Raw genomic sequence first — 13,042 nt, 5'->3', positions numbered from 1 at the left:
TTTGGGGTTGCAAACAGATTTTAGCAAGTTTTATGGTCGACAAACAGCAAGTGGAGGGGAGTCAATGGCTCTCCCATCTAGCCTGCAAGAAGTACTTAATGTTTAGTTATACAAATGTCTTTGTCAGGCCAAGAGTAATGAAACAGGCCAGCAGGCCAACCTGTGACAGTCTCCACCAGGATCTAAAATAATAATAAATACTCCCCTCTAAACCCATATGATATCAAATTCTCACCAAAAAAAGAAAGATAGTAAAGGTGAATGTCAAGGAACAGGCACATCTTATAGTGATATATCTTGATCAGTTAATGGTTTGTTTTTACACAATAGAAAAAAACACACAGATATTTGCCTCCATAAGGCAAAAAATTCCTTATTTCTTTGAGAGGCAAAGTGAAGTCAGGCGTGTATCAAGAAAGCCAGGAACAAAGGCAAGGCATGATGGCTGCGTGGCTGAATAGAGCAGCAAGTGATTTTGGGCCTTCTTAGGCATATTATTTAGTTTGGCTTCAACCAGGGCCAGGGCTTTTTCGACTTTGGGCCCAACCTGATAGAATGAGCTCCCAGAAGAGCTGAGGGACCTGACGAGTTATCTAGGTTCCACAGGGCCTAGAAGATGGAGCTCTTGGCTTGGCTGGAACAGTGGAGTTGGGTCTCTGGGCCTGTTAAAGTTATACCGCCATCTAGAGATTATTGATATTTGATCTCTTACTGTTTAAATGTTTTAAGGCGAGTTTTATGGGTATTCTGTATTCTGATTTTATGTTGTAAGCCGCTACGAGATGACATTGTTGAGAGTGGCGGGGTATAAATCAAAGTATAACTAAATAAAATAAAATATAAAAAATATTACGGGGGGCGGGGAGTACAGGTGGGATTGTCCCACAGTCACAGTCCAGTCTTCAGAAAATGCATGAGAAGTGGGAAGAACCAACACAAATCCCCCCCCAAAAAAACCCATTACAAATGAATACATGTGGCTCAAAATCAGTAATTAGGAATAGTAGTCTCAAAAGAACTAGGGGGGAAAGAGCAAAGTGAAAACTGTTAGCTGAAGAGAACGTGGGGAAACAATGCGATCAACAAAAGCATTTTGGGGACAGAACTAATAAGGGAACCCCACCCCCCTTTGCCTTTTATTTCACTCGGTCCAGCCCAAAGGGGGGAAGGGGAGTTTTGTTTTTTTAGTGTTCCCCAAATTTCCCAATTTTAGCTCTGGAAATGCTTTTTTGACAAGATTTTTCTCACAAAAAGGAAAATATTTCCGAGGAGGGTATTTTTTTCCGGCTTCCCCCCCAAATTTCCCAGTGTTTTAATTGGACTTTTCTTTAAGTCTGAGGACTTCTTTAAGAAGCATTTTATGGGTTCTAAAAGGGATATTGCTTGGCAGGAGCTTTATTTGTTTGTTTAAGTTCTGAATTTTCCAGTTTAGAGCATTTGCCCGGCATACTGAAGGCAGCAGTTTCAAATTCCAGAATTTCCAGTGGAAAGCATCAGGTAGAAAGCGATGTGAAAGACATCTATTGGAGACCCTAGATCAGGGGTAGTCAAACTGCGGCCTTCCAGATGTCCATGGACTACAATTCCCAGGAGCCCCTGCCAGCTAATGCTGGCAGGGGCTCCTGGGAATTGTAGTCCATGGACATCTGGAGGGCCGCAGTTTGACTACCCCTGCCCTAGATAACTGCTACCAGACAGAGTAGACAATACTAACCTCATATAAGGGGACTATAAGGGAGCAGTATAATGACATAGTATAAGGGAGTTTCCTATGTTCCATGGGAAAAACAGCCTTGGGGAAAATGGGGGAAGGGGACCCAATTTTCTCCTGAATTTCCCCAAGCCTTTACATCTCCACATCTAGCATCAATATCTGCTTAGCAAAATGCTTCTCCCGCTGCCCACTTGCTCTTCTGCAAAGAGTCACCCGGCGGTGGCTCCTCCAGGACAGCCACACACAGCAGCACCCCACCTGGGGTGCAGATTCACCCGTTAAAATTTTTTTAAAGGACTTTATAATTAGTATCAATTTAATTAAAGTAATCAATTGCATGAAATTAGTTAGAGCTGCTTTCTAGGATAGAAATTTCAGGGGTGATGGGCACCCTGGCCAAGCAAGCTTGCGTATGCCTGGCACGTAGAAGGTTCCAGGTTCCACTGCTGCCGTTTTCTGCTCAAAGGATCAAGCTGTAGGTGATGGGAAAGACCTCCACTGAAGACCTTGGGGAGCCACTAGCAGCCTGAGTAGGCTATTCTGACTTTGGTGGACCAAGGGTCCAGTTCAGCAGAAGGCAGTTTCATGTGTTCAGTGGTAAACCATCTACCTGAGACATAGAATTGCACTGTAACTCCATCCATCTCATCAGTTCTTCTCTACCTATCCAGGGCTCTCCCTGGCTCAGAATGCATTTTTCCATGTCCCTGTTATCTTTATACTTAAGTAGTGAAAGGGTTACTTAATAAGTCACTTCTTTCTATTTAAGAAAAGATTTTGTTATATGTGTACATAGCTTATGTATTTGAATACCTGCTTGTATTTAGTATGCAGGTTTTCGATGTGTGTGTGTGTGTGGGGGGGGAGAATTATTCACATCTAAGTATATAAAACCTCTTAAAGATAGCAAGAGAGTTATAAGAACTTCTGCTAGTTACAAGAAAACTGCTGATTACAGATGATGAAAGATGATGCTCTGGGACTAGTGGACAAATCACAAATAACAGGACAATATGTTCATTTTTGCCATGTCTTAAAGATTCGTAAAGAATTCTGGTGCAATGATGTTAATCTACTAACAATAATCTGCAATTTGGCACTAAAAATCAGGATCCATATCAGAGGATCAGAGAGTGGCAAACATGACACAGATTTTTAAAAGGGGATTCATAGGTGGCGAGAAAATATACAGGCTAGTTATCCTAATGCCTGTTCTTGGCTAATCAATAGGACCCATGGTGAAAGACAGGATGATTAAGCACTCGTAGAAACAATGGATCAGCATGACTTCTGCAAAGGGAAATCCTGCCTCACCATCCGTTTTGGAGTTTTTCAGGAGTGTTAACATGCATGTCATTAAAGGGGAATCATGACATACCTTGCCTTCCAAATACCTTTTTCCAAGACCCCCCAAATCAATTTAGCAATCCTGGGATAAGTGATTCTCTTTTGGATCAGAAGCTGGTGAAACAACAAGAAGCACTAAGTGGGAGTAACGGCAGCATATTTGCAGAGGACTGAAGGAAGCCGCGAGGTTACAGGCAGACCTGCTGAGAAGGTTCTGTCCAAACACTTTTTATCCTGTGAAATATTTTCATTAGCAGCTGCTCCTTACCTGTGAGCCAAGCCTCAGATCAGTTCATTTTGTCCCTGCACTTTGCTGTCTGACTGGAGCCCTGAGGCAGTCAGCTATGTGGCTGCACAGTAGCCATGTTGGGTAGGTTTGGTTTCTTTCCATGTTGCAGCTGCTTTCGCACTTGTGTAGTAAGGAAAATCAACCCCCCAAGGGTCCTGGTTGGGCCAGATCAAGTGCACAGATAATTAAGTTGTCCATCTGTGTCCACAATATATTGTTGCACCGTTTGCGTGATCTGTCCCTTGGGGTCAAAATAAGCCTTTGTACAAGGAAGGTTCCTTGTGGTGGTAGCGGAAAGCACTGTCAGGTTGCAGTCAATGTATGGCAACCCTGTAGGGTTTCCAAGGGAAGAGGTGGGTTGATATAGCCTGCCTCAGGTGGGCTCTCATCCCAGTACTAATCAGGGCTGACTCTCCTTAGCTTCCAAGATCTGAAGAGACTGGGTTAGCCTAGGCCATCTAGGCCAGAGCAAGAATCCTTCTTGACCAAGGCACAAACCAAATGGAAAGAAAACAAACAATTATTTGCAGTTCATCTATGACAACCACAAACTGTGAACTGGTGTTACGACTACTTAATTTGTTCACAGATGATCTGGCCATGAAGCGGCCAAGTATTCCTCCAACAGAACTCAGGCAGACTGATGGCTGTATTGGCTCTGAAGCTCCCTCAAGGACAAGTAGGCCTCAGAGTTAGGGACCTGGCTACAGGATGTGGTTTGGCAGACATCACTGGCTTTGCCTGGATACGGAATCACGGGCTGGAGAAATGAAGCTGCATTGTCTTCTGTAGAGATGTGAGATGCTACATCCGTAACTGCTTCCATTTCATTAACATTGCTGGCAGGCTGTTTGTGGATGTTTGAAGTGCCCGTGGAAGACTGATACAGATAAATGGAGACTGGAAAGATGGCTTCACTCTCTTTTTGGGTCTCAGCCTGTTCTGTTGCTAATACAGGTGGGGATCTCTCCATGGATGGTGGGCTGATGGTCTGATGAACCTTCTGAGTTGGTTCCTTCATTTCTGGCAGCAGTAAAACATCCTCCTTGATCCCAACCAGGCTGTCAGAAGGCAGTGATGGGTGATCACCTGCTGTGTGGAGTGCTTGGTAGGAGTCATCATCCTCACTGCTGCTGTTTTCTTGAGCAAAGGGGTCATATGTGAAGTACACCTTGCAGGGCTCAACCTCAAGGGAATGATGGTGGTGGAAGAAAAAGTAGCCGTGGTTGATAAAACAGCTGGATAAGGAATGCCCACTGGTCTCCGGAGCCTCTGTAGGTGTAAGACAATCCTTGGGGAGGAGGAGGCAAGGATCCTGGCTGCCCTTCTGCAGTACCTCAAGCACAGAGACTTCTGGGGATGTAGCAGTGATGTGGAAGGAATCCATGGATGATGGGGAAGACAGCCACTTCTGTCCAGTTTAAGGGGGAAACATAGACAAAATACAAAGAATGATCTTCAGAACATCTCAAGAGTGGTGCTCAGACTTAGGAACTCTCTGTCCACTCCCATAATAAGTGGATCCATAACATTGCTGCATGAAATGCCTCTATGGCAGGCCTTGACAAGTTTTCTTTGGTGCTGGAAACCAGTCCAGAATATGGAACCCTGGGTTATTCTTCAGCTGTCAAGGTTTTGTTTTTTTAATGATCGTATGTCCAAATTATTGCTACCACAGAACTTAGTCCTAATCTCTTCATGGTTTGTTGTAATTTTATTAACACTACTTTGTTTGTTTGTTTGTTTGTTTGGATTTTCATACCGCCCATTCTTTACAGCTCCGGGTGGTTTACGTGGAACATTATGAAATATTTATATGGAACATTATAATGATTTAATCTATAACATACAGTGTTGCAGTAAGCAAATCAAAATTGGGGTATGCCTGGTTGTCATTACCGCAACAAAAAGCTGACTTCTAACTCAAGCTAACTTATCCCCAGTTTCTTATAATTCCATTATTGCTTTAAAAAGCTAAATTTTTATTGAATCTGGGATTAATAAAGAAAGTAATCAACCACTAAATGGTTGAATTCCGGATTAAGTTTAAGGTTATGGTAACCACTTTTAAGGCCACATGCAGTTTGAACCCAGTTTACCTGAGAGACCGTCTCCTTGCCTATACCCCCAAAAGAGTCTTACGCTCTGCCACCTCCAACTGGCTGCAGATTCCTGGCCCCAGAGAAGCACGCTGGACCTCAACAAGGGCCAGAGCCTTCTCGGTCCTGGCCCCCACCTGGTGAAAGGAGCTCCCTGAGGAGATCAGAGCCCTGCCCGAACTTCCACAATTCCGCAGGGCCTGCAAGCCTCCACCAGGCATTTGCCTAAGGCTGACCGACTCGGAACATCTGCTGGGGCCCTGGTCTTCAAAGCAGCCACATGGGGTCACATGCCCCCCTCCCCAAAAAAGATCAAGCCCTGTGCTCCTGAGCCTTTTTCAGGAAAATGGGAAAAGGATGGATAAACCTTTCTTCCTCCTCTTCCGCCCAGAGGTGCTATATAAAATTAAAGGTATGGCAGGGAATCTGAGCCTGGATTTCCCATACAATGTGTAGGTTAGTTTATGACTGATTGGCCTGCTACTCTGCAACTTCCTCACCACAAAGCCAAACACAGAGAAGAAATGCCGGCTTCTACAACTAAAAGTAGTCTGAGGCAGGATGCCTGCACTCGAAAGCTCACACCTTGAATAAATCTTTGTTGGTCTTAAAGGTGCCACTGGACTCTATTTTTGTAAAAGCAACTTAGCTACGCATAGCGGGCCATGGCAAACTAAGTTTAAACAGAGACCCCAGTTAGATGCAGGCTTGGTAACACTGTCCTGCAAGCATTCCTGCCGTAGCCTGCAATGGAAGAGAGGCTCCCAGTTGTCTCTGCTCTCCCGGTCCTCTTCTGGGTTAGGTCTCTTATCCTCATTTCCTTAATCAGCCAGCCTCCTTACCTGAACATCTCCTTCATGGACAGCAGTGAGAGATGGGAAGAACATGACTGGGTCTGGCAAATGGAACTTGAGCACCTTCTGAAGCCTAGAGCAGAGAAGGTTAGGGAATGAATATAGCTCTGAAGAACAACAGCCACCAAGCATTACAAAAACAACAACCACCGACAAGCACACTCAGAAGGATCGTCCAACAGAAGACAGCACCATTATGACAGCTGTTGTGATAAAGAGTTAAAAGAGCCACTTTTAGGCTGGAAAAGCGGGCCAATGAGGACAAGATACTATTCAGTAAGGAGAAGTGCAGAGTTCTACATCTGGGTCACAAAAATGAGAAACATGCATACCGGATGGGAGGTATACTTCTGAGGAGCAGTGTGTGGGTGTGAACGTGATCTTGGGGTACTTGTGGACTGTAAGCTAAATATGAGCAGACAGTGTGATGTGGCGATAAAGAAGGCAAATGCAGTTTTAGGCTGTATCAACAGAGGCCTCACGTCAAAATTGCAAGATGTCATAGTCCCACTGAATACCGCACTGGTCAAACCCCATCTGGAGTACTGGGCACAGTTCTGGAGGCCTCACTTCAAAAAAGATGTGGACAAAATTGAGAGGGTGCAGAGGACAGCAACAAGGATAATTCAGGGCCTGGGGGATCAAGCCCTAGGAGGAAAGGCTGAGGGACTTTGGGATATTCAGCCTGGAGAAGAGGAAGTTGAGATTTGAGCATTTTGTTCCACCACATGTGTGTTAAAATCCACACTGAGAGCTGCCATCACACCATCCTGTTGCAAATATTACGACATCAAATCTAGAATGCTGAATGAACACTCCTGGGTTCTGGAGTCAGACAATAAATTAAGCAGGTGGAAAACTCTTAATTTTGTGATGGGGATGCATTGGTCTTTGGTGCGCAGAGTTAGTTTCTTGTTTTTTGGATGCACAGTTTTTAGGGCTGGCTGGGATTTGAGTGCAATTTGTATGTGTGGGTGGGTGGGGGAAGTGTATAATTCAGACTTCTTCCAATGATTTCATCATGTATTTGGGGTAGAGGGAGGGACCATACTTGGTCTGAGTATCTGGTCAGAACAAAAGCCCATCAAATCCAGTAACTCCGCAGTTTCTAACTGTAACCAGACAGATGCCTTATGAAGCTCACTGGCAGGGTTTGGTGGAATAACCACACTGTACCATTTGTCCCCAGCATACAGCTTTCAAAGGCATGCTGCTTCTGTTTGACCGGCCATCTGGCAGCCTCCATTTGCCCTGACAGCTGACAGCAGTGAGGAGGGAACTACCATACAGACCAAGCATCTGTAGCCGCTGTAAGGCTCAGCCAAAACCCTCGTTTCATTTCCAGCAGACTTGTCATACCTTTTCTTACACCCCTTTCAAACAGTATATGTATGATGGATGTAGACCGAGGCAGGAGTACGATTGGGATCGTAGTGGCAAATTCTGCCATATTTATACTCTGTTTGTATAACAGTTGCATAAACTCTCTGCTAGTATGGCTCTCTCTGCATGATTGAGAACTCAACTTTTTCAGGGTTTTGAAGGATGCACATGTAGGTGCTGTGCCTGTGTTCCATATAAGTCAAGGCAGAGTTTGTGGCTATAATTAGTGGTGTGGTGGTTAAGAGTGGTGGCTTCTAATTGGGCAAGTCGGGTTTGATTCTTTGCTCCTCCACATGCAGCCAGCTGGGTGACCTTGGGCTAGTCACAGTCCTGTTGGAGCTGTTCTCACAGAGCAGTTCTGTCAGGGCTCTCTTACATGGTTGTAAGCTGCTTTAAGACTCCTTCAGGAATTAAAACCAACTCTTCTTTCTTTTTTCTTCTTCGTCCTTCTTCTTCTTCTTCTTCTGTGTTCTATGCCCTAAGATGTTTTATGCACTTAGATAATCTGAATAGAGCTTGAGAAAAGCAAAGTCGTAGTCATGGCATTCCACAGGAATTATCAGTTTGCAACAGGGAGATACCCCTATGCTCTCTTCTGTACTGTGAACACAGTGGTCAAAATCTCAACAATTCCTGATAATTTGAGTTTCCACTGGAAAAACACAGTGCTTGCAAATCAGGTGAGGATCTACATCTACTCTGGAGAGATGGGGGCTCTTGGAAAGGGTCAGTGTGGTAGACAGCTGTCTGAAAGGGCACCCAAAATATCCCAGAAGAGAAAAGTGAAAATGAGATTTCAGTACTCTCTTACCACTTTGGTATCCGTGTTTTGACCAAGACAGCGGCAATGAGCAAGATGAAGATCGAGCTGATGCCAAAGCCTAGAAGAACTGGGCGGAGGCTAAGCGAAGGTCGTTCTTCAGGAATAATTAGGAAAAAAACAAAGCAGAAATTAATGGAAGAGGGATTTCAGGGGCAGTATCATGCACATACAGTTTTGGGGTGTATGAAGTGACTACTAGCTTCTGGGTTTGTGTTCACGCACACCATGGCTGTACACACCTGGTAGATACACCCGGCCCTGTTCACACTACATGGCAGCCATGCATGTTGGGAGGACCACAAGTAGGCTTGGGAGCTCTGGGTTGGGAAATACCTGGAGATTTTGGGGGTAGAGCCTGGGGAGGGCAGGGACCTCAGCACAGTATAATGATACACAGTCCTCCTTGCAAACCCAGCTTTCAGTATGATTGCAATGTTAGAAAGGGGTTGTTAATTTCAAAGACAAACTATGAGATCTACCTTTTGGGTGAGTCCTCCACTTTAACGGGGTACTCCAGCGGCTCCATAAGCTCTTGAAACCGCTGTAATCTTGCACCTTGACACGAACAGCCGCCTCATACTCTGAATCAGGAGAAAGGTTCTCAATTTCTATCCACTGCTGATCATACATAATGGGCAAGATTGTGGCAGCCTGTGGTGGAGTTGAAAGGAGAGTAAGGACTGGGGGCAGTCACTGTTCAATATTTTTACACCTTGTTGCCTTCTAAGGCAGCTGTCCCTAACCCCTGGTCCGGGGACCAGTACCGGTCCATGAATCAGTCAGTACCGGGCCGTGGCTCCTCGTCCTCCTCCCCAGCTGCCCTGCCACTCTGCCGCTGGCTCACCTTTGGTGCTCTCTGGCAGCCACCATGGCTGGGGCTCGCCCTTGGCATGGTACTGCACAGCTGCTGCTGGCTGCACCCCCCAACAGGCAGCGGGAAGCCGGCAGGAAAACAAGCAAAACAGGGGCAATGTCCCTCGGCAAAAGACTACCCCCCCGGGCCTCAGTAAAATTGTCAAGCGTTCACTGGTCCCCGGTGATAAAAAGGTTGGGGACCACTGTTCTAAGGCTTCAGGGTATCTCAGAATTTAGTTGACTTCTTCCATCTAAGCATCTGGTTCTCCAACAATTGCATATAGCATAAGGTGACCAGATTTTAACATTGGTAAAGCAGGACACCATTGACCAGGGAGGGGGCGTTCTTAATAAAAAAAATGGTCTATATGGAGCAACAAAAAGTTTCATAGAATGCTTAGAATGCAAAAATACTATTGTTATATATATATATATATAGTTATATATATATAATTTCAACATAAGTACAATTTGCCAGGTACCCCCAAAATGTCCCTCTAAAAGTGGGACAATCTGGTCACCTTAATATAGAACCACTTTTCCATTTCTTTTCAGCATAGCTTGTCATTGTCAACTTTCTTCATTTTAGCTCATTTTATTGTTGTCGTTCCAAATTCATTCCTTTTTCTCTCCCCAACGGCATTCTTAGAGCATTTCAAAGCCATTTATACATCATGCACATTTTATACCCAATTGTTACCAGAATTATGTTGAATAGTAAACATATTTCACAGGACAATTTCTGCATAAAGATCCAGGAAGTGCAACAAAAGGGAAAACTCTTGGGTGCTGTTTGCAGAGAGGAAACCAACAGGCAGACAGAAAAGTGCAGACCACAAAATTTGGTAGCATCTCAATAAAGCAAATATCCTATAGCAAGTCAGCTGTGTGGGTTCTCTTCCTATTTAGATTTTATATGTGCCATTTCTATCTCTTTTCTGCAAAACGTCTGACAGCTGAGGCATTCAATAGGTATGCTGAAAAGGATAGACTTGGGAGTATATTCTGCTGGGCAACCATGTTGGTCTGACGCAATAGAACAAAATTTAATTCTGGATATAAGCTTTTGTGGGCATGTTGGTCTTCAAGGGCCCACTGGACTCAAACCTGAGAGAGTTCATGATGTACCTGTATTTGGAAGACTTAATCTCTGTGTTCCTGTAGGACTCACAGCCCTGGGTCCATCTCCTCTGAGTCCAAGTATTTTGGCTGTGTCTCTGTACCCCTAAGACCAATGGGTCCCCCTCAGGCTATGCTGTACTAATGGGCAAACCCTTTGCTTGATGACTGTGGGGAGGTAGGAGGGTCTTTTTTTAACCATCTTAAGATTTTGAGGGTTTAATGGTTTTTTATGGGATATTATCATGTAATCGATCTTGAGTTGCAGGAGGAAGACGAACTATATTAATAATAATGATGATGGCGGTGGTGGTGATGAAGGGGCTCATCTTTTTTAAAGCTGTTTTGTAGTCTGTTCTGAGGCCAAGGACAGTTTTATAAATATAATTTCAAACTGCTCTATTTGTTTTATGTGCTGATAATGAAAGCCTGACTTTTCACATCTAGATTAAGGAGATGGGGATCTGCGGAGCAATCTTCTATATAGGGACTGTGGCACCCGCACCCCATCCTGACTCCCTTGGTCCAGTGGGTGAAACATCAGGCTTCTGTTTCCCTGTTATGTGGCTGGCTGGCTTCCTAAGCAGCTCTTTGACAGTCCTGACATCTGCTAAGAGCTCCCAGCCGCAGTCCTGAGGTTCTATGAACCCTCATCTAATTTGCCGTGTTCTCCATTGGGGCTCACCAGTTGGTTGATGGGATTTGAACACTTTTACAGATGCTTTTTGCTTTTATTGATTTAGCCATATTTTATCCACATCTTTCCCACCTTTTCCTTTCTATACCTTCTAGTTGGCCAACATAGACAATAAAAACAATGAAAGAGGAAAATGAAATAATATGAAAACAATAGCATGTCCAACAAGCAACAGTGTTCACTGAGGCTCATCAACATAAACAACAGCAGGGAAGCCAAACAGGATACCATATCAGATCAAAGGCCCGCCGTCATAAGCACCCCATGACTCAGAACTTAAAGGCAGCCATGGAAGGAGGTAGATGGGCCTCCCAAGGTGAAGAATTCCAGAATTTGCTTGTCACTGCTGAAAAGACCCTGCCTCTCCCCCTCCATATCTCAGCAGGACCTCTGCTGAGCCCAAGAATGTTCTGCTAGGTTCAGACAGGAAAAATAACCTGGGCCCAAAATTGTTAGGCTTTTATAAATAAAACTCCAGCAGTCTGCAGAGCACTAGGAAATGTGGTTGCCAACTCTGGGTTGGGAAATTCCTGGAGATTTTGGAGGTGGAGCCTGGGGAGGGTGGGGTTTGGAGAGGAGAGGAAACTCGCAAGGTATCATGCCACAGATTCCACCTTCCAAACCAGCCATTTTTTCCAGAAGAACTGATCTCTATTGCCTAAGGGTCAATTATAATGACAAAAGATCTCCAGCCACTACCTGGCGGTGGGCAACTCTACTAAGAACAAGAGTCATCAACTTTCAGGTGGAGCCTGAAGAGCTCCCAAAATTGCAGCCGATATTCATATTTCAGAGATCAGTTCTGGTTGCTTTGGAGGGTGGACTCTGTATACTCTGCTTAGGCCCCCTTCCCCAAACCACCCTCCCTTCATGCTCTAACCCAAATCTCTAGTAGCAGCCAAACCCAGACTAGGTAACTAGGTAACCCTACTAGAAGCCAAAGGAGTTGGTACAATAGAGTTGTTGTAAGACAAGCTGCAGCCCAGACTATGACAGACGTCCTTTGTACCAAACTGTAGTTTCTGCACACTCTCCTGAGACAGCTTCTGAAAATTTTGGTAGTGCCAAAATGTTTGGAGGCCTAAACCCTCTAAGCCACCTGGAACTATGCAGAATATCACCAAATTTACATATCTGATGAGAAACCCAAATTCTGAAAATCTCTCTCCCCTTCCCATCTTGAGACATGACTTTGCTGCTATACTTCTCAGAAACAACAATTCTTCCCAGGTCTTTGCCCTTTGTAGGGATGCTGCCTCACACTCACCTTATCGGGACTCCCCAGCTTCTTGTAAGCTACTTCATACTCCAGCTGCCCTTCTAGGTAATGAGAGACTTTGTGGAGCTGCCACGTCAAATTGTAAGAAGGCTTCCTGTCACTTTCCATTTGGACACTGTGAGGAGGCCTGAGCTGGACTGGAAGGGAAGAGAGCAAGCGAGGAACCGTATCCATCACTAGCAGCAACAGAAGCAAATCTGTTAAGCCCTGGGACCCCACAGCAACCCTCCCCATTCTAACAAGGGCCTTTTCTGGACAGGCCTTCATCTTGTCCTTTATCCTTCAGATGTTCAAGGACTACAATTCCCATGATTCCCTGCCAGCAAATGCTGGCAGGGGCTCATGGGAATTGTAGTCCATGGACATCTGGAGGACCACAGGTTGACTACCCCTGCTTTATGCGACATAGAAAAAGATGCACCCCCTCCACACCTGTGGTTTGCATTTGATGGCTGTCATGGATAGGACAGGAGCATAATGCAGAACGAGAGAACCACTCCTTCTTCAACTTCAGTGGCCATCTGTCCTATCCTCCCTTTTGTTCCACTTGTACCTAGGCCCTAGGGATGCCAGTTCCCCCAGT

General features: G+C 45.0%; 1 protein-coding gene across 1 annotated transcript; it reads right to left on the bottom strand.

Annotated features, from left to right (window-relative positions):
- Positions 1 to 1,659: 1,659 nt before the first annotated feature.
- LOC143839122 (interleukin-2 receptor subunit beta-like) lies at positions 1,660 to 12,581 on the bottom strand. Its single transcript, XM_077340956.1, has 5 exons — positions 12,448 to 12,581; positions 8,989 to 9,160; positions 8,498 to 8,603; positions 6,292 to 6,376; positions 1,660 to 4,761 (listed from the first exon to the last, which is right to left on the bottom strand). The coding sequence occupies exons 1-5, from the start codon at positions 12,565 to 12,567 to the stop codon at positions 3,982 to 3,984; spliced, it is 1,263 nt and encodes a 420-aa protein (XP_077197071.1). The 5' UTR covers positions 12,568 to 12,581; the 3' UTR covers positions 1,660 to 3,981.
- Between the last annotated feature and the right edge of the window lie 461 nt (positions 12,582 to 13,042).

The sequence above is a fragment of the Paroedura picta genome, chromosome 5 (assembly GCF_049243985.1).
Source record: "Paroedura picta isolate Pp20150507F chromosome 5, Ppicta_v3.0, whole genome shotgun sequence".
Lineage (NCBI taxonomy): Eukaryota > Metazoa > Chordata > Lepidosauria > Squamata > Gekkonidae > Paroedura > Paroedura picta.
The sequence above is the reverse complement of the archived record's forward strand: the minus strand, read 5'-3'. Positions and strand labels throughout refer to the sequence as shown.

Bases quoted from the DNA above. Each gene is read 5' to 3' on its own strand.
- LOC143839122 (XM_077340956.1), bottom strand. From the start codon at position 12,567: ATGGAAAGTGACAGGAAGCCTTCTTACAATTTGACGTGGCAGCTCCAC. The intron at 9,161-12,447 runs GTGAGTGTGAGG...ACTCCACCACAG, and splicing joins AGCTGGGGAGTCCCGATAAG to GCTGCCACAATCTTGCCCAT. The intron at 6,377-8,497 runs GTAAGAGAGTAC...TCTCTGCTCTAG, and splicing joins AAAACACGGATACCAAAGTG to GCTTCAGAAGGTGCTCAAGT.